The 22,122-nt window shown below is 37.9% G+C and overlaps 2 protein-coding genes across 2 annotated transcripts; one reads left to right on the top strand and one right to left on the bottom strand.

The window, feature by feature from the left end:
* The first annotated feature begins 160 nt into the window (after positions 1-160).
* LOC140938620 (uncharacterized) lies at positions 161-7,012 on the top strand. The gene is made up of 8 exons (XM_073388119.1): positions 161-425; positions 1,122-1,324; positions 2,110-2,174; positions 2,673-2,795; positions 3,886-4,405; positions 5,629-5,868; positions 6,356-6,518; positions 6,871-7,012. The coding sequence occupies exons 1-8, from the start codon at positions 324-326 to the stop codon at positions 6,934-6,936; spliced, it is 1,482 nt and encodes a 493-aa protein (XP_073244220.1). The 5' UTR covers positions 161-323; the 3' UTR covers positions 6,937-7,012.
* Positions 7,013-7,131: 119 nt separating this feature from the next.
* Positions 7,132-22,076, bottom strand: LOC140937780 (xenotropic and polytropic retrovirus receptor 1 homolog). The gene is made up of 15 exons (XM_073387352.1): positions 21,884-22,076; positions 21,578-21,629; positions 19,382-19,483; positions 18,406-18,635; positions 17,754-17,801; positions 16,992-17,093; positions 15,289-15,372; positions 14,163-14,241; positions 13,495-13,682; positions 12,172-12,351; positions 11,607-11,748; positions 10,874-11,056; positions 9,999-10,171; positions 8,963-9,096; positions 7,132-8,167 (listed from the first exon to the last, which is right to left on the bottom strand). The coding sequence occupies exons 1-15, from the start codon at positions 21,950-21,952 to the stop codon at positions 7,879-7,881; spliced, it is 2,055 nt and encodes a 684-aa protein (XP_073243453.1). The 5' UTR covers positions 21,953-22,076; the 3' UTR covers positions 7,132-7,878.
* Between the last annotated feature and the right edge of the window lie 46 nt (positions 22,077-22,122).

The following is a 22,122-nucleotide window of genomic DNA, read 5'->3' as shown; positions in this document are numbered from 1 at the left end:
CCATCGCTTTCCCTACAACTTCACACCGGTAGGAAAAGGGGATGTAAATGAATCTCTCCCGTCAGTTTTTCCAGTTTCAAGACTGGTTACATGAAGTGACATGACCCTTCATTCCTTGGAACCCAGGCTCTACCCGGCAAAGATTGGAAAATGGCGACCACAAGAAGAACCAAATATGGCGTATTTCGAAACAACATCCTTCTTTCCTACGAAAGATATTGTCGACGTTATATGTCGAATTATTGATTCGTCAGCCCTGATTTTCCTCTCGTTGGCGAGTTTTTTTTATCCATGGTAAATATTGGAAGACATTTTGACTGAAAATGTCATCGCCAACTTCTCCGCGTCACTCACCTGTAAAAAATCTTGTTGAGTTGACTCCAGTTTTACGCGGTGGAGCGAGCGAACTGCAAAAAACTGCAAAGGTAATTATGTTATCGATAGGCTTTTCGTAGATCTTGGCTGTGAAGCAAGAGTTTCAGTAGTAATCATATTTACATGAGTTTGAACTTTGCTTTGTTTGTTCCTGTTTAAACTCTGTAGCAGACTACAACTCTTTGAATCCGATTCCATGTGCGCGAGAGTCGCGTTTGTGAGCGCGTGAAAGTTGCCATTTATAATATTGCGATAGTTTTCAACTCTCGTCAACTTTCAGCGCGCGACTTTAGGCTAGACATCAAAAAAAGTCCTAAGTCAACATGCTGAAACTATGAGGAGTTAAGACTTGCTCGCGGTGAGATCGTAGTTTTGCTAGGTAGAATTAAAATTTGGATACAGGGTAAAATCATGATAGATGTTACGTTTTTTAAATGAACTGGCTTTAAGTGCAAACGTTTTTCAATCAGTTGATAGAGTTTTTTCCTTTTCATTCTTCATAGCTCCAACCAGGCCAGAATAATTTCCAGATATTAGGTTTCAAAACTAAAAGTTCAGTGAATCGTTTCATGGAGCGGTCAAATCTGAGAATATGTTTCAAACTCAGCTTGGACCTAAAATCCTTGCAATTATGGCCACATTGCCACAAACTGTGCTTTTCATTAGCATCACTACATGCCCTGTAAGTTATTTTTTTCGGGTAGCCACAGCAGAAAAAAAATAGCTTTCTCCAAATGGTTTTTCAGGTTTATGATTCAGAGTTGTGCATGCTAGCACTGCCTCCAGATGAACAGCAGTTACTGTCCAGGATATCTCAGTATCTCTTTTGCCAAGGCATCATTACTGTGGTTGTTAGGAACCCAACAGAAGCCCTTATACATAGCAGACATTCCCACTTTGTGGTGATCATATTACCAGACAATGATCCTTTACTGATAAGAAATATCAGGTCTGTGAATCAATTTTACATGAACTTAAACTATTTTGATATCACTTTCAGTCAAATGTCTGGTAATTAAAACAATTATGATAATAATAATAATAATAATGATAATAATAATAACTATCTTGGTGAATAGTAATAATAATTACTATCTCGGTGAATGCAAAGGCCTGATATAATTTGGAGGTTGAGCCTACCAGATATTTTTGGAAGCACACAGCCTTGGTACTGCCCATATCTTGTGGAAAGTGTTATGTCTCTACGCTGCAGGATTGCTGGTGAGACATAAATATGGATGAGAATTTCCAGAAAAAGAACTGGAGAGGATCACACCATAATAATAATAATAATAATAATAATAATAATAATAATAATAATAATAATAATAATAATAATAATAATAATAATAATAATAATAAATAATTTTCTCCTCCCATAATTTTTGAGGGACAATAAAACAAATAATAGAATATTGCAAGGTTAAGAATACCAGCTTGCCAGGGTTGAACCAGTTGGATATTTTACAAGTGTGGCCAGGAATGGAAATTTAGACCTCCGATAAAATGCTAGCAGTTTGGGAAGGACTTTGAACCTAGGGCTCTGGATTACAAGTCCAGAGCTTTAACCTCTCAGCCATGCTGCCTCTTAATTGACCTCTGTGGGAAATTATTTTAAATATGGCTCCAACCAGAGCTGGTTTTCAGAACAGGTTCTTCAGAGCGATCCTTTTGATAAACCTGTTAAGGGTACTTTCCAAAATTTCTTTATGATAGATAAATTGATTTTTGTAGGTCAGTTGATGGCATGAATTCCAGAACACCAGTGATTGTCATTTCTACGGCTGACATTTTACCAGGTAGATTTTATTTCTGTAGTAACCTTATTATTTGTGGTGACAAAGAATTGCGGAGCAGTGTCCAATCCAATCATCAATACACTGATAATTATAATAATTATTATTCATATTGATTGTCTTTGTTGATGACATTTGGCTTTCAATTAAATTATTCCTTAGTCATTCTGCTTTTTGGCCGGGGTTTATAAATTGGAGTAATTTAAGAACAATATGCAACATTTCATGTCCTATAAGAACAACTTGCAAGATAATAACTCCACTGCCTTTTAAGTTCAAATTCATGCATACCATGAATTAACTTCAAAACTGCAGATATCAAAACTGAAGGTCCCATGTCAAAATAATACTCTGGATAAATTATGAGTTGATCCTACAACAACCCTCTATCTATTGTGAGTATTTTAAAATTTTATCCATGCTTTTGCTTTGCAAGTGTTCTCCACTGAAATGATGGTTATCAGTGACTCCATTTTTTTATATTATCTTCCTTGGGAACAGAAAGCACCCTTCACATGCTGGGCACAAATGAAGTTCAGGAAGCTGTCCATATGACCACAAACTCTGAAAAGCTTGAAGCAGACTTGATATATGCTCTTAACAATGTCCTTGGAAGAACCTATGGTAAGCATTTAAACTTCTTTATTTATTAATCAAATTCAGTGTAAGTGCAACAGTCATTCCTGGCTGTCTATCTTTTCTGGAGCTCTTGAAGAATTGTGATATGTTGTCTCCAGGGAGGAGAGGGATGGTTTTTGCTCACAGAAAAATAGGAAAAGAAATGGTGTCAGTTTTTCCTCTCTTGCAGCCATGCCATTGGCTGAATTGCAGAGGGACAAGAGAGGTAAGATCAAACATCAGCATGTAAAGTCACACGTATGTGAATGTAGCAGCTGTTTGATCTCACCTCATTCAGCCAGACCAATGGCAGCACAATTCAGATATAGACTATGGCACCAGGACCTATGTCCCATACTTTTTTCAAACAATGTCACTGGGTGGCTGCCTTCAAGCAAGTTTGCCACTTTATCCCAGTACAACACTGTCTTTAGTACTACGATAATTTCTTTGCGAAAATCATAATACTTATGGTTGTAATATTTTTCAAATAAACTTACGTTAAAAACGTGAAAAAACGTGAAAGAACAAGGAAAAAATGAAAGAATTATTATGACAGGATTTGCCGATTTTATTGATGGGTGAAGTCAGTGTGACTCTTGTTCTGCTCTTCACAAATTTTGGAGTCATATTTTTGGAATATTTGGAGTCAAGTAACACAATGAAAAAAGCAATGCAATATTCCTTAAACAAGAGTTAAAAACTTTGACAGCTTTGGGTAACCTGATTAAGTTCTGTACATGTATCCTGTCACTCTCTTTTCGATGAGTATGCCATTTCAGCGCGTGGTTCTGGCATGTATACACCATCATGAGAGTCTGCTGACCTGGAAAGCCTCAAATTCAATTTGGGTGGTGTAAATCAGATTTACAACGTTTGCAGTTAATGTAAATTGTATTTGTAAAAAGGTAAGAAAAAATCATCTATTTTGCAACCAAAAATTTTTGGAGCATAAGTGACTCCCTTTGAACCTCAGTGAAGTAATCTAAAAATGATGGCATAAACTACGCCAAATCTGGCGTATTTGCGAACCCTGCATTATTTCCTTTTTCACGTGTAAATTAAGCACTGTTGTCTTTTATGCACCTCTCACAAGGCAATGTCCGTTCAGTACCATTGTTGCCCTTGCCAGTTCAAACCACTTGGAGCACTATCCCACAGCCCACCTCAGCCCATATTCCTTCAGTGCCATTTCCTCAATTACCTGAACCAGGACTGATATCCCCTCAGTGTGCTACGAATCCTGTTCACACTAAGATTCCACCCACGCTGAGTCCTGCTAAAATACAAGGTGTGAACGCGGTGAGCGCTGGAGGAGGTTCACATTTAAACGACCAGATATCAAGCTACTCATCACAGCAACTTCAAGTGGGAACCGTGGGTGAGCAGGTGACGGAAATTTTGAATCAAGGATCATCAGTTTCTGTGAAAGTTTCTCCTCCTTTGTGTGAGAATGTTCAAGAAAACTCGGAGTCCGTGCTTCCAGGAATAGAGACTCTACTGAATGCTATTCAGGTAGTGGAAGGCCAAGAAGATGACAGCTCCGCAAAGAATCAAGCTGCTTGCACATTTACCAAGTTTACCGCACTTAATTCTCCTGACTCAGATGAAACAAGGTTAGATTTAGACACCGGGCGGGTACCCCCTTGTATGGCCTATACGAGGATGTGCCGTTGGACAGGGTATGGTTTTTTTACCTCTCTGTCCCAAACAGGTTATATAATTTCGTGCGAGTCTGTCAGCAGGGTATTGCCTGCCCGATTGGATTGATTTGCAAGATGAATTTTGTTTGTGTTCCAAGTATACAAAAGCCTATAACGTGAATTTCCCCTCAAAATAAATGGCTTAAAAACAAGACGGAGTGCATTTTGTCCTTTGTCCTAAACAGGGTAATAAAATTGAGGGTGTTGTGCTAAACAGGGTATGTGTTGCAGGATTTTTTTGTCCAAAACAGGGTCAGGGTTTCAAACCCTCAGCGGCTCACTTATACCCAAATATTGGTAGAGTATCCCTCCGGGATTTAGATTACTAGGATGTCTCTTCTTTTTAACTAAGAGGCACACATTTCTCTTCACGAAATTTTGGATTGTTAGAAAGTTGTTGAAGGAAGGACGCTCTCTATCAGCTGTTTTGATTCTTTATGTAACATTTAGTGGTCATTTCAAACACCGTTATATTCTAGGTGTTTAATTATAAGCCCTCTGCCGATCTTGAAATGATGAAACTTCTAACATTTGATTACTTTTTTCCGTCACTACGTCATTTTCACCAAAAACCCGTGGTAGAAGAATGACGACGGCTCTCACGTTTTAGTTTTCACTAGTGACGGAGTCGGAGTCGTAATCAGAAGCGTAGAGCTTATATGATCTAGTGAAAACAGCGTTCCGATTCCGCTTACGACTCCGTCGCTTACGTTCCGCTTATGATCTAGTGAACACCAGATTGTCGGAGTCGGAAGCAGAAGCAGAAGAACCAAACCAATCACAAAGCGTGGGAACGTGCATTCTGATTGCTTATCCTTCCACTTCTGCTTCCGACTCCGACAATCTGGTTTTCACTAGATCATAAGCGGAACGTAAGCGACGGAATCGCAAGCGGAGTCGGAAGAAAATGGAAACGTTCTGATTCTTCTGACTCCGATTCCGTCGCGCTTATGACTCCGCTTACGACCCCGATTTTTGATTTTCACCAGGTCATAAGCGCTCTTACGACTCCGACTCCGTCGCTAGTGAAAACCAGCCTTTAGTATGGAGAAAATCTCGTTCTCGTAGTCGTTCTCGTCTTATAATCTAAAGATCTCTAGTCTAATTTGCTGTAAATTGTTAATGTTTCTCTTTAGAGGCCTCAGGACAAAGAAAAGAACTAGGCGATCGCCTGCTGCGGGAAGTCTGAAGAGTGCAAAAACGGCAACATCAGAAACAGATTTAGATTCACCAAGCGATACCAAGAGTCCGATATCTGTGAGCTTGACAGGAAAGAAACCATATTTCCTGGAACTTGACAGCTACAGAGAACCTCTAGCTGACGATCCTAATGCCAATCCAGTGGATAGGCACAATTCCAAGGAGAGGCATAGAAGGTCAGCCTTGTCTTTGAGCCTGAAGCGTTTATTTTAAAACCTCACCATTTGCAGTTTAGTATTGAATTGTTTTTATATTTCCAAGTTGGTCACTAAAACATGTTTCATGCTGATCGATTGGAAACTTGAAAAATGTAAGCTCATACTCGTAGCCAGTTACCATCTGTATTTTTTCAGGGGCAGCTAACGAATACCGTTTTAAACTCGTGTCGTTTTCAAGGCGTAGGCGTTAGGCCTGTCAAAAAAACCGTTGACAAGGTACGAGTCTTCATGTCCTTAGTCCAACGTAGAAAAAACCTCGTCCAAGGGCTTCTTCCTTAGAGAAACGGGAAGGGTGCACGTAAGATTCTTCTACTTTCTAAAGGAAAAGCCCAGGGAACGGGCTTGACGTAGCAATTTCTTCTTCCATTCCTCGTTTTTCTGACATCCAGAGTGTGCGCCCGTGACTCAGACTTCAGCGTATGTTTACATTTTTGTCTGCCTATAGGATACGCATAACCAAAGCAGCAGAATTTTTCAAGGCAGTAATACCACGCATGGATCCCAACATGGACAAGGCTACAGCTTTCCAGTGGACAGTCTATTACATGGTGTTCCTGCGCAATGCTCTTTTAAAACAAGATCCACCGATTCTACCTAAACTGCATCAGGTGGGTGATTATAACAACGTGTGGAGGACTAACCATTAATTTCGCGATCCTTTTTGATATACCGAAGTTAAGTCTAGTAAATACCCAGCAGTAAAAGAAGACGAGCAAAGCAACAAAACACAACAAAAAGAAGGGGGGGGGGGAGTGGAAAGGACAGGTTGCGAAAGGTGACAGTCGAGAAATTGTCTCGAACTTTTGCTTTCCTTTCCGCCCGGTCTTAACTTAGGAAGGCTACACCTTACCTACCTACCTACCTACCTACCTAGCCTATCAAAATACCTAGGGACGAATGCGATAATCAAAAGCTGAGGACGCAAATATTGTTTTTAAAATGTTTACAATTTCTTTGCAGACGTTCATACAAGAATGGGGCGAGGTATTCAACTTGGAGAGTCAAAATCAGCCTGATGAAAAATGACCTATTCAGTCGTACTGATCAATTCCAATATTTCCCAAGTCACGAAGTCTCCACCCTTTTGGGTATTGGGTACGCGTTTTTCACTAAGCTGATTTGGTCAGGATAATCAGACAAAAATGCTATTTGAATCCTCCGGTATAATTTTTTAAAAGACTGCAGCAACATATTGTAAGACGTAATTATTGACATCACAAGTTTGAAATTAAAATCGTCTTTTTATTCTCTCTTTTAAAAAAAAAATTAAATACTATTATTTCTTTTCTCAATATGGTATATCATAACGTATTTGTAAAAAGTGGGTCTTTTTGTACAATAAATTATGTACAGAATGTCACAAGTTCTATTAAATAAAAAAAACTATTTTTGATTATCTGTATTCGTCAATTTACTTTCGCTACCAAATATATTACTCTTGATATGACCTAAAATGATTTGTAATTATGGACTGTTATGGGTCAAATACCTCAAGTATTGCGGACCTAGAGCCCCTTCGGACGGATTTGAGAACGCTTACTAACCAGTGCCTGGTTCCTGGAAGGCGGATTAACGCTAATCCAGAATTAAAATTTTGTTCCCTTTTTGTTTTTCACCGACCTATGCACTGCTTAGAGTAACATTTTGTGTTATCATTAATTTTCTGTATCTCGGAGTATAGGCTCGACAGTATTTTGTAAGCTCGAGTTAAATGTTCTTAAACGGGAAAACCTTGCTTAAAATTTAGCTTAATCCTGGGTTAAACTTAACATCTTTCGAGGAACCGGGCCCAGAGCCACGTAATATTTTTCAACAATAGGCTGTTGTTATGATAGAATGATTATAGCTTTACGATAGATTCATTCATTCGGCCAAATTGCCCTTTGCTTTATATGGTCCGCAATATTGTATTTGAAATCACGATATGAATGGATAACATATTGATTCGAAACTGTAGGTTTTTCAACGTTAAACGCGTGTTTCCGTCTCATTTTCAATGACTATGTTCGTGTCTGCCCTTACACCATCAGTGTGGGAGGAAATTTTGCGCAAAGATTTAACGACTACTGAGGATTTCCTTCGGCGGTTTAACTTCCGTTTCGATAGCGCCAGGCCATCTACGTCATCCATCAGTTGTTCCAGATAGACCTCGTCATGCGTTTCCATGGGAACCACAGAGATGTCACGCACTGCCCTGAACTGACCGCAGTTGTTGAGGTGCTCATTTTCGAGTCGGAAAAAATTCCAGATAAAACGTCTAAAAACAGAAGGAAAACAGTAAAAATGGGCAAATCTAGAATCAGTTAAGTATTAAAGAACACTCCCTAAAGCTCTTGACGTAGCCGTAGGGGAGTCGTATTTCCTCCCTCCCCACAAACGCCTGTGTGGGAGGCTACTCCTGACGGCAAAGGGCTATGGGAACAGCTACACATTTTGGTTCATTTCTTTGCTGTCGCTGCACAACAACGGCGTTAAATTTTCTTATATTGCGCTAACACGAATACAACAACCATTTTCATTTTTCATTTTCTCACCTTTGGAAAATTCGACTACATTTGATCATGAGAAATTAATTGAGATGCATTAATATAATAGCGATGAAGTTTCAAACAGCGCGAATTAAAACTTTTAAGGAAGGTTTTCGCTCACTTGCCGTCATCATCAGTGCTCAAGCTTCCTTATAAATATACGGGGACTTCAACTGAAGTTCAATGGGTTTTCTTTTAATACAACGGTGGCATGGACTGTTTCTGTCCCACAAAAATACTGGTATTGACACGCCACTGTTCAAGGCAAAAAAAAAAAAGCCGCGTCAATGTTGCAATGTTGCAACGCTGTGTTGCGCTAAAAATCGTCGTTGGGAACCGTCCCGGGGTGAAGCCGCCGAACTATATTATAATCATTTTTTTCATCCAAGATATATCGATGATAATTAGACGAAAAGTACTGCATAGTCTCGTGGAATCCTTTGGTAAAACAACAGAGTTCTTGAGTCCTATACTTTTAAGTACAGTACTAACAATTGGTTTACCCCAAATCATAAGCTACTTACCTAAATACCTCACACATTGACAAAATCAGTTTAAGAAGTTCAGAGTGGAATATTTCCAGTTGTCCTACAGAAACCGTGAGCGTCCATAACAGTCTGAATATTAAATCTTCCACCATGGCAAAGTAGTAAAATGCCTGCAAGAAAAAACAAAGAAACATAGAAACCTTAAACGGTGTGGCAGACGGTGTAATAAATAAGGGACAAGCACGTAAAGCAGACAAGTACAATTGGCAAGTGATCGCATCAACGGCTCCATCGAAGCTGGAAATACATGGCATCGCGCGTTTTCCGATTGGTTGAGAATGAGTCATGTGTCATGGGTCAATACAATCTTAGGGCCTGTTTATACGAGGTGAGCCACACCCGGGCTGGATCGGCTCATGCATTGCTCGCTTCTCGAGATTCCGGTTCCTCAAGCCGAAAAATCGGCAAGCGGGCCAGCCCGCCTTCAACACAACGAAAATTTCAAAAGAAAACATGGCATGAGCCGAGCCAGCCCAGCTTTATGCGCTAAAGAACTTAACGTTAGCGAGGAATTTACCTGTAAATGACGAATTCACAGCTTCGTATAATTAATTAACACAAATATTTTTCCCAAAGCGTTATCAAACGTTACAAGCGACAAAAATGAATCGCTCTGAAAAACTGTTCAGGCTAACAAGTTTTTAATAACCCCAATTTAATCCGTCTAAACCGCCTTCACGTTTGTAGCAAGCGAATACAGCCGTTTCTCCTAGCTCCTCGCAGCCAGGGACGTTTCGCCAGGCGAAACGTCCTTAGGGGCGAGCAGCAAGAAGAAACGGCTGTATTCGCAGGCTGTCATGTTTGTCCATACGTGCCTTCTTTTATATTTGTTGCGTTAGTTATGCCTTCTTTTAATGCTTTGAGCTGCTATTTTGCTGTTTCACTCAGTTTGGTGGCAGCCAGCTCTTACTGTTTGAATTTGTGATAAATTTCCTGACACAGCTCCTTCAAATACTAACGACCACAATTACAACCAAACCTCTTCCTGGATGGTGCATGAAAGCAGTCTCACCTTGGATCTGTACACCGTCTCCTCCCTTAGGAATCTATTTTCGCCTGTAGCGTTCTTGTCCAGTAGTCCCCAGTCCATCTTAATATCCCAGGTAAGAGTATAACATGTACTGATAAAAGCAGCAATAATCCAGGCCAAGAAGAAACGATCGCGCTGCACAGAATCAGATTTAGCTGAAGAAAACAAACAAAATGCTCTGTCGCATAACCAAACGTTTTGTTTTGAAAGCGTACCGTAAACCTCCGAGGGATCAAGGGGCTTACATTTGGAAGGTGTTTCAAAAGCGCTTTCTCGGATAATTTTCTCCTTTCTTTTTACAACATCTAATCATCAATTTGCCGACAAGAAAAATTAAAGTGAATTTGCTCTTTAAGCTTTCATCTCTGAAATAAAATTTCGCACTAATCCTGGGTTATCTTAACCCAACTTTGAACAACCCAGCCCGGATGGCTATTAACAAGCGTGGGCAACAAATCCTGCTCACCCCGGCTAGCGGTCAGGACAGGACTTGAACTCGAGGTTTTCGGATTAAAAGTACACCGCTCTAACGGCTCGGCCACGCTGACTTCATAACAGCTGTTCCATAAAAGCCTGCACCGGGATCCCATGAAATATTGGCGTTTCTCTTTCATATCTTACCGTCAAATGCTAGCAAACTTTTAACTTAAGTAGATGAGAAGAAGTTAATTTCGATAAAGTAAACACCTTGGGTTTCACAACGGAATTGCTTGAGAGAAAAAAAAAACGCCATTGATAACAGCAAAAGGGAAGAATGTACGAGCGTAAAAAAGGCGGGAAAATAAACATCACATGCAGCCGGTAATTCACTACTCCCCCTCCGTGAAACACCAACTTCTGTATCAATGAATTCTTACCTAGAGTAGAAAATACAACCACAAAGAAAGCTGTAGAGTATTTGCCAGCGTTTACTAGATGAGGAAAAGCTTGTCTCGTGTCCTTGTAACGCCTTAAACACTGAGCAAACCTAAACCAGGCAGGAAGACAGGCTACAAAAGGTCGAATACCGTACAATGTACCATCACAGATCATTTCACTAGCTGCAAAGAAAAAACAACAACATGGTGCTGTCAGGTCGACTTCAAGTTTTACCTTGGTAAGATAGAGCAGTAACCACGAAGCAACGACAACGTCAAAAAATTGTTTAAATCTGCGCTATCAACAAAATGAACACATTTTAAGTTGATTTAAACAAAATAAATTAGTTACACTGCAAATGCGCGAGTAGAACATTTGTTGTGAGAGACAATTTCTTAACAAAGCTAGCTGGTTTAACTGATTTTTCAAAACCATCTCAACCCTCACAAGAATGTTGTGAGAATACGTTGCGAAAACCTTGAGAGTCAACATTTTTTACGGGAAAGGCGTGGTTGCAAGGATGCGTTGTAACTCAACTTCAAAAGGAAGGGAAGATTGCGAACTGAAATAACTTTAAGGACATAAGAATCGTGTTATTTACTTGCTTTACCTGCAAATAGTACGGTCATTAACACGCAAAAGGAAACAGATGATAAACTGCAGGTCAAGTAATACTACTGTTGAGCTACTGAGTTGATCAGGCAACCAGAAATCAAAATATCCTAAACTTACGATTATTCACGTGCCAGTCATGTGCATAGAAGCAGATGATAAACTGTAGATCCAGCAAGGCTACTGCTAAGCTATTGAGTTGATCAGCCAACCAGAAATCAGCAAATCCTACATGTTGAAAGGGAGCCGTGAAGATACGAAACTGAAAAAAAAGAAATACGAAAACAAAGCATGTTTTAAGCCGTTATGAGGGCAGTAGAATATCCACGAGTTGCAGAACTATATCAACTAGATTTTCAGTCTGTAAGACAGTTTTAGACGGTGTCTGAAGTCATCTTCAGTTACAACCACGTATTACCATGGACACTACACTACACACACAACATGTACCCTAGCAGTTTCTGATCCCTTCTGGACTCGTTGTAATTTATTTGAGTAGGTTGAGAATCACCTTCCATTTGGATGCACATAGACGCTCACATGAACACTGTTGCATGTGTGAAACTGATCATGACATTACAAAAACGTAAGAAAAACGACAGACATGTTTGATTCCAGTGAGCCTAATGAAAAACATGGAGGTAGGGCATATTTGCAAGCTACATAAGCAGTAAAGTACACTTACCAAAACTCTTAGAAGCCAAACGCGTGCTCTGTAATAACATATCTTGAAAGGATTAAAAGTGAACAAGAATAGGAAAGACACCAACACCAAATTTGGAGAGTATGATCCTATACCTATCACGTGACTAAACATAAACACTACTAAACTTAGGGCCCACAGCACAGCCAGTAACAAGGCAACCTGAGATAGAAAATGAAATGGGTAGAATTAGTTAGTACCTGTTTAATCCTTTAAGCGCCGGTATCCACATACAAATTCTCCAAACTGATCTCCATACATTTCCTTAAAGAATTGGCTAAGAGAATTTGATAATAGATCAAGGCACTTTCTCTTGGTTGATCATTTTATTAATTCTCATAACTTATCTCTTGACAGTGTATGGATATTGTTAGGAGAAAATTGATATTGGTCACGACTAGGACTTAAAGGTTAAATAGTACATAAGATCATTATCATTAAGATTAACTGTCTATGGCAATGCTCTGAAAGTGCACGCGAGCGGAACCCTACTGTATGTCTTGGAAAATCTGATAACCAAAAAAGTTTTGGTTGTTACTCCATTGTAGGTCTGTACGCCCAGGCGCTAGCTCTTTGCGTGCTGTCCGCGGTTTTCTAAGATCCAACAACGCGACGGCAACGAGAACGTCGCTTAAAAAGTGAATTTACGTTCTTTCAGTGTCTTTAGTCTTAACAGCAATTATTCCTACCCACTTACTTTGTCAAATGTAGGCAAACCCTCCTGAAGCTGAATTTCAAGTGACCATATTCAACCTCAGAAAGAGAAATAAAATTTCATCGTTGCTTGTTTACGTCCTCCTTAAAACGCGAAATTAGGCATTTTCACGTCGAAGTCGTGCAAAAACAGGAAGGAAATGTACAAAAAAGCGTGATGCACGTGCAAAGTTGTTGTTTTGCTTATTAAACCTTTTGTTTTTTTTTGACGTTCTCGTTGCCGTCCGTGTCGTTGGATCTTAAAGTCCCTCATAGCCTAACCAACGTCGCTATGTAAAACGAATAGCAAACTGAAAACAGCAAAACAAGAAACGATCACAGGAAGGTCAGAGAACAAGATTGTTGAATTTGTCATCTGTTAGACAAAAGCGATGAAACATTCTGCACAACTAATACGTTGAGCCACCTTAAATCAAGGTAAGTTTTTTATCGAGCCAGCTACAAAGGAAAATGAGATGTTGCTTTGACACGTAACTGAATGTTGCTTTTTGTGAACTGCAACGACGAACCAGTTGGTTTTGGCCTTAATATAATGAAATAACTAGCTAAAAAGTTCAACCTAGTTCCGGGTTTCAATTTTTGTTAATTTACCTCTAGTAACTGTTGGTAACTGAGATGATCACGTGGATCAAGTTCAAATATGAGCACGTGATTGACACCTGCTTTCCGCCAGCCGTACGTGTTAAGAGCTAAAAGAAACGTGACCAGCACAAAAAGGAAAATACCACGGTAAATACGAATAGCGATATCAAACTCGCCACTGTGATCTGTAAAGAAAGCTGGAAGATAAAACAAAGTAATCTTCCGTAAGCAACGCGATTTACGTATTAGTCTCTCAAGCAACTGTCGCCGAAATTCTTGAGCTAAGGAAAAATCTCTTTAACAGTAAATTGAATGGCTTAATTCTACAGATTATAGAAATTAAGGACATAGTAAGTTTCTTAAATAAAATAAACGAGGACTTAATTCCTGTTGATGGAAGATGGAAAAAAACAAGATATCCCTCACAAACCAAAAATGAAAAAAAATATTTACATGTGAAAATAACAAATACTGAAGTAGAAAAAAAGAAAAATGCAACACTTGGAAACGATGTAGTTCCCGATTATTGTGCAGCTTACTTAATTAACTTGAAAATGTGTGAATCTATGACAGTGTTTATTGCTACATGTATAGCAGGTCCACATCAGCTTCCAAGCTGCCCTACTTCTATGCACCCTTCTTTGTTAACAGAAACAATGGTGAGGATCACAACCTACCAGCAACTGTGGCTATTGAAACCAGCATGACAAAAAGTCCAGCGTAAAATCCAGCTCTACATGACACCCAGTCTCCTCGCTGTCAACAACAACAACAAGAACAACAACAAATTCACAATAAGTAGAATGATATGTGTGGAGAGAAGAACTCAGAAAAAAATGCTGAGTTCTAGATGGGAATTGGACTCATGAAGTTCCAGACACCAGGGCTCAAAGTTTAAATTTGAGTTTGGCAGCACTTGTGCTACCAGATGTAAATTTCTAGGCGCACTGCCGAAATTTTAGGCACACAGCTGAAAATTTTAGGAGCACAGCTTACAATGTTGGGAGCTGCAGCATCTATTTCAAAAGAAAAAGTAAAAAGCTTAACAGTGCCACGTTTATTTGTCATCTTCAGTTTGTTACTTTTACTTCAGTCCTGTGATTGATAAAACAACCGATTTGCTACGCAGTAATACCGTTGTGATTTTAAATACTAATTTCCATTTTTGACAGTACAGTTGTGACTAAAGAAAACTTACCCTTGAAAAACAATTCAAAACTGACAACAATGAGTGAGTCGAACGAGAATGAAAATTAATCTTTAATGAATTTGTTAAATGCGCAATGACTTACATGTAACTGGGATATGACTTAAAAAACTTTCTTACCTCCATTGCGCAAAAAGTACATGTTTCGTTCGTAGCATATATTTGCATGTGTCAGTGGTGTTTATTACAAAACAGAAGAGTCTGGGTGGAGTAAAACATTGAAACGAAAAAAAACATTCGAGTTCGCAGAATCCATTGGGAGAAAAGACCACTTAAACATACACCGTCTTTCTAGTTCGAGTTTGTAAGTATAGTCGGAAGTTAGTCAGTCACACTGTTCTTTGGGTTTTATGGCGCACAGGTGCAATTACACATGAATTTTTAGGCGCACAACCAAAAATCTGGTAGCATATGCAACCAGTTAGTCGCTAACTTTGAGCCCTGGACACTAGTGGGATACTCTAACCACTGAGCTACTACGAACTTTTGTGATCTAGTGATGAGCAGGTCATTTGCAGGCTGGCATAAAGACTGCATCTCACAGTCACATTACATCCAATTAACACAAATAAATTCAGTGAGTTTTTTAAACATACTTGTTCTTCTTGAAGAGGAGGAACTCGTAATCTATTCATGGCTTTTGAGCGGTTCCCACCCTCAAGTTCTGTGATGTACAAATCCTAAAAATGTGAAGACGAAAGAATTATCAATAAAAAATCGCAGACAAACTAAGGAAAAGATCAAGATTGGGCAAGCAATAACTTAATAGAGATCACTAGAGGCTACCAGAACTTGGATAAGGGTGCACAGAGCATAATTCAATAAATATAGCCAAGGCAAAGCGAAGCCCCTTATGGGGTTCTTTAAAGTGCTCATCACCTAAAATTTATTATTTTCTTATCTGAAACTACACCTTATTAAAATAACTTCTGCGAAAAAATTTTGCGATTTGAATCAAAGACGATTTTTTTATAATTTTTTAAAAACGTTCAAATTTGCCGCCATTTTTGCACACCATTCGTCTTAGTCTTCTCTCGGAGTATGGCATTATATGACGTACTTTAAGGAACACGTGACCTTATCATCAGGAAAACAATAAGAGTTCTGATAGGTTTTTCTTTTTCAAAAAACCTTTCTTCTTGCGAAGACATTGTGATTCAATCCTTACTTGTAATTTATCTTTTTTGTGTACCACTGGGTAATGCGAGTTCCTTAATTTATGTCACATGACGTCGTATGTGAGCCTGCTAGTTTGCACGATCAGCGGCGCGGGTGTACCGCAAAAATGTAGACTTCGAAAATTGGTAAAAAATTCGCGTTTTGTTGACACCGCAAAATTTTTTCGCAGAAGTTTTTTTGATAAGGTATAGTTTCAGATAAGAAAATATAAAATTTTAGGTGATGGGCACTTTAAGAAAGTCTTTCTACTAAAAAAGAACTTTCTACTTAACAAGAGACAAACTAAAGTCCTTCTAAAAAAATGGACCTGAGCGTGTAATCATTACTGTTGAAAACAACTAACTGCTCAGTGGAATAACTTAAAAACATCATCTCGATAAACTGTACACTTGAGCCTGCAACACAGTCATGTCATACTGGTCAGTGGGTACCCTGTTTTGAAAACTGTCAATTGAGAAACAACATGGAAGTAAGGCTGACATTTACATTTGCTTCCATGACAGGGTGAATATTAGGATATACATATAGACAGGCGTATGTGTTGTAGTTAATTTTTTATCTGAAGTAATTCTTCTTTTTCTTTTGCTTCAACTTCATTAGCATACATAATTTACTATACCCAGAAACCAAAAAGAAACAAAAATTACCTGAGATAAAAAATTGACTACAACATATGCATTGACAGACAATATCGCACAACCAAAATTCCTTGGATGCATAGATAACCAAATGTCAATACACATGGTTCTCTGCAACACACTTCAAGTTCAAGAGCTCTGCTATCAATGTTATAAAATCTAGAACATCACCATCTCTAGTAATAGAACTTTCAATTGGATGGATACAAGACTGTGGAGCATAAAGGTTGGGTCGATTCTCAGCCTGACTAACACTTCAAGGGGCTTTAAATAACTGAGGAGAAAGTAATGCCTTTATTCTTTCTAACAACTAGAAATGGTGTTTCCAGTGAGATGTACTTTCTAGTCTTTTGGATAAGGATGAGAAACAATGATAGCTTCTAATACACTTCTCACTGTGTGAGAAGTAAAGAACCACTAGAGGAGAGGATGATATGATTATTTACATTGATCAACATTTACATTTACAAGATTAAACACACCTCAGTGTCTAGAATGAGTTCACCAACATGTTTATTAGTGAAAAAATCGGCTGTTTCTATCATCTCTTGCCTGTATTGAGCACCATTCGTTGTCTCAAGTACCTGCAAGTTTATGTTTACATGTAGATCAGAAAAGTGTTAAATGAAAGGTGTATGTAGATGGGTCTTATTTGCTTGATGTTACAGTGTGACTACTCAAACTGGTTACTTGTAAAAAGATTACCCAATCACGTTTTTTGAAAACAAAAGATTCTCAAGTTTTTTTTTTCTTTTGCAAACAGACCAAAAAAATTCAAGTTCAACTATGAAAACTTTTTAAAAAACCATTTGAACTTACCTGACCACTCAGGAAACAACCCTCAAATTAATGAATGGTATTGGTCCATTTGTGAAAAAATTTTGAGAACTTTTTGTTTTCAAAAAAAGCTGTGATTGAATAATCTTCTTCCAAGTGCCCCGGTTTGAGAAGTCACACTGTAACAGCAAAATCTAGTCAATCAACATTTTTAAACAACAATTAAGCCAACACAATGTAACTGTTACATGTATTTACATTTGATTGTATCAAGTAGTACACTGTAAGTAGGGTTCCATGAATCAATATTCCTGATGCACTTAAACATCAATACCATAATTATTATTTTATTAAATTAAACCATTTTGAATGAATGGCTAAAACGATGGATTTCCCTATGAAAGTTCCATGTTCTTACAGTACACTGCATATGGCAAAAAACTGGGATTCAATAAAATTTTCTATACCTTATCATGTTTCTTGAGAATTTTTCTAAATCCAGTAAAGTTAAGTTGCTGAAACAAAAATAAATAAAATAAAATAAGTGAATGCAAAGGAATGCAAAGGCCTACACTAGCCAACAAGTGAGTTCTCATTTTGGGCTCCCATCACAATAATTCAACTAAAGGAAAATTTCATGACTGCAGGAAACTTTAAATCAACATTTTACATGTATGCTTCTGAACTATATCCATGGTGTCATTTATCCCAACCTCTGTCACAAAAATTTATCAAAACACAATCATACATGGGTTCATAAAACAAAAATTTTAATGTCAAATTAAATTAAGACATTATACATAATTTTTGTATGATATGTAAGATAGGATTTTAATCCCAACAGGTACACGGCTCTACCAGTTGGTTTTTCTTAACAAAACATGGCTTAAAGGTCAGTTAAACTCCAGACTAAGGAGGACAGCTCTTGATGCAAATAACTCTAGAAGCATATTTGGAAGAGTTGATAAATACACTGTATTGTAACTCCAGCTAGTGGTCAATGAGGATTTAGCCAGTGGGGAAATCGTATTAAAATCCAGCATCCTAAACCACTTACAAATAACAACAATACTAAAGAAAGCTATAGATGAGCTCCATGGTACATTAAGATGAAAGTACCTGATAATTCTGTAGAAGAACCAAGCTGAGATAAAACTCTCCAAATGCAAACTTTAGCTCAGAAGCTTTCTTCTTCGTCTTTGCCTTGACCTTGTCACTTGGTTTAGGTACCAGAGTCATCTTCTTTGAAGTGGCTAATGTGTTTAAACTAGGACCCACCTTGAGGGATCCAGCCACATACAGTTCATTTTTAAGAGTTGTAAACTTACGACCAGCCTCAGCAATTTTTTCTGTTGACAATGACCACAAAACAAAACTGAAACTTTTGGAACACACAACTGTAAACTTAGTGAGAGATGTTTGGTCATTTCCTGCTACTACGTGTACATGACATTGTATGTTGGTGTCCCTTAAGGGACAAAAATGGCTTCTTGCTCCAAACAAGTAAATCTGCTGGGTAGAACAGTTTTCTCTGTGTAACTCATATTATGAAAAATCGCATAGATCTGAGCCTAATACCAAGAATGTTTGGTTATTTACATTTTATCTTCTTTCCCAGATTCTAAACTTACTGATTGAATGATTTGGATTTTTGGATTTTTGATGACATACATTTGCTGTATTAGAGTGAAACCAGCAAAAATACTAATAAGCTGATCCTCATATGAGACTGTATCCTTGACAGTGTATTTATTGTGCTTTATAATCAAGGCAACAAAATATGTCAGTAACATCATATCTCCTAGAAGATGAAACATTTTATAAAAGGATAATCACTTTCAACTGAGAAGTTTACTTCTTGTCTGGGACCTCTCTTATTTTCTATATAAATGGTAATAACATTGCTAGTACCATAATCTTATTTTTCTTTCTATATTTCCTTGTAAAATTGATCTGTACAACATACATTATGTCTGGGCGAGAAAGGAGAGTTGCCTAAAACTTTTTTGCTTGATGAGATTCCCCATAAAAAGAAAAGCCTTGGCTTCTTACAGAATGTGGGATACTTCAACTGTGGCAGAAAATTGAAATGTACCTGCAAAGAATGTATTTATTTTTTCTAGTTCCTCATTACAGTAGCTAAACCACTGCTCCTCAAACTTGGAGAAATAACTCTGCACAACTGAGTCAGGGTTTTCTGTGAAAAAAAAAGAACAGTGACTCAATGTCGGGCGTTAATTCACTTCATAATTCATTATTAAGGCAAAGTTAATAAGGTGAGACAAGGTGAAAGAACTAACATGTCGAGCTTCCGACTTAATCTCATCAGCCTTAATTTCGGCAGGGCTTTAATAACTGCAGGTCAAAAACTTCATTCTCAAGCCTGCCTACCAGTTTTGTACACCTGGCAGAACAATTTTTTCGCTGGTTACTCTTAAGCTCTCTTTTCCTTTTGGTGGGCTTGTAATTTGCTCAAGTGTCTTTTCCTGTCTTTAATTTTCTTTCCAGTGACTGTTGTTCAGTGTATCAGTGCCACTACAGTGTAGGTACATAATAGCCAGTGATAATTTTTTTAGTTACAGAGTATTACACATGTATTAGGGCCATTTATACCAGGAAAAATATGACGAGTCTTACATAAGATGTGTCTTAAATAAGACGAGAGCTGTACCATTTTTATGAGCATGTCTTATCTAAGATGAGAACAGCTCATATAAATGGTTTGCGTTTTATTTCTGTTCTTGACTCGTTTTCATGTGAATATTGCCCGTAGCAACAGCAATCCAACATGGCGCACCAAAAATTTACGCGTGAGTACTATGTGTCTTATGTAAGAAAGGTCATTTAGATGAAGTTTTTCTCGTCTTAGCTAAGACGCGTCTTATCTAAGAACAAGTGTTTAGGGCTGCTCTAAAATAAGATGCGGCTTAGCTAAGGCGCGTCTTATCTTAGATGAAATGTGCTGTTTATATGGAAAGTTTGCGTCTTATTTAAGATGCGTCTTATTTTTCTTTGTATAAATGGCCCTATTGTTTTCAGTCAGCTTAATGAAATTCACAGGAGGAGTCAAAATGGAAAATATAATCTTGAATTATTACATGGAGACCCTTGTTTCCACCTTGCAAGGAAAACAGGGTGCAAAGAGCGTCAGTTTTACAGCCTACTATTCTGGCAAGCTGTAGCTAGCATGTACTAGCCCACAAGTCATTTTAACTAGCCCGAAAACCCTTTTTGATTAGAAGGATTGATTACATTCCTTCTGTTATTTGAATTTCCCCAAAAAACAGTACTTGCCCATCCAGCAATTTAAGAACAAAAATCACTAGACTCGATAGCAAAATCCACTAGCTCCGGGCTATTGGACACAACTTTCTTTGCACGCTGGGAAAAGTTCAAAAGTCTGAGACAGAAAGATTTACAAGTCCCACATTTTCTAAATGCATGAACAACTAAAGTGTAATCACACATCAATGTTAAGACACCTGGCTTTGGTCATGACCGATGTGTCTCTGAATCCTTGGCTAAATTTTACTTTATCAAGCATTTATGAACATTTCAAATGCTCATTAGGCTGCCTAAAATTGACATTAAGTAATCAAAATAAATAGACACACATATTTTTATGCAGCTTTTATAAACTATATGCTTTATTACTGTTATCTATTATCCACTTGATTCACTTTCAATTTTATTTTGTTTTTTCTTTTTTTTTTCTCCTTTAGTTTTTTTAGTTGTGTGTGTACTTGTTCTATAACTTACAAGAATTTGCTTTATTATTTGTTATTTAGTTGCTGTGTACATAAATATTCATAGGAACTATGGGCCAACAAGATAACATTTGTTTACTTGGCCTCTATATAGACACCAAAAATTATATTCTAACTAGTAATAGTACACGGAAACAGTACAAGGAAAAACATAGTATATCCATCTTAAAGTTTCAGAGGTTTCAGACACCCTCAGTAATCAACAGATATGTCATCAGATGGATAAACAATCAGTAATGTTCTGATGTAAATTATACATTATTTTTGAGGAAATGATGTCAGAAATCTGGGTTGTCATTTCTTTGGAGATTAAGCTTTCACATATTCGACTCGGAAAAATTTTGCAGGTATACATTACTACGTATTTCTGTAAATGTTGCTCCCCGTCTAGACGAGGAGCAGCATTGTGTACACAGGGTGTACAGGAGTATTTAAGCTTAATATGTACATGTATTTATATTAATTACATACACCTTCCATACTAAAGCCCCATGCACAAACAAAAAACTGAAGTTATTTCTTACCATCCTTTAATGGCATCTTGTCTAGGCCATCATACAATACTTCTTTGAGTTGCTGCGGTTTATAAAAAAAAAAAACAAAATCACATGATAATATTAAGCTTTAAGGTGCAGGGATATTACCGGCACGAGATTGTAGCAAGGCTAGGGTAAAAACAATTTTCCTGAAACAGGAACTGCTAACTCTAAATTATATTTATAGACACAAATACAAAAGTTAAGACGGCACAAAGCCGAGCCCATAACAAAACTTTTACACTAGAATAAAGCTTGAAATACACAAGATTTTTGCGGTAGCTTCAAGCTTACCTCATATCGGATGTATTGACTCCGCCATTCTGGGGTTAAATGAGCACTCAGATGCTCTGTAAACTTCATATCTTACTAGGGAAGTTATCTTGAATTAAAAATAGTTCCTCTTATTCAGAAATTAACCTTAAAAATTTGGTAGACATAACAGTAAATAAAGAAATCTGAAATATGGCGGGGAGGTTTCCGGAGGTTTTCCGATCCTGTCGTCTGTTGCTGTTCCTTACCAGGCCTAGTGA

The sequence above is a fragment of the Porites lutea genome, chromosome 5 (genome assembly GCF_958299795.1).
Source record: "Porites lutea chromosome 5, jaPorLute2.1, whole genome shotgun sequence".
Classification (NCBI taxonomy): domain Eukaryota; kingdom Metazoa; phylum Cnidaria; class Anthozoa; order Scleractinia; family Poritidae; genus Porites; species Porites lutea.
This window is presented reverse-complemented; position numbering and strand designations above follow the sequence as displayed.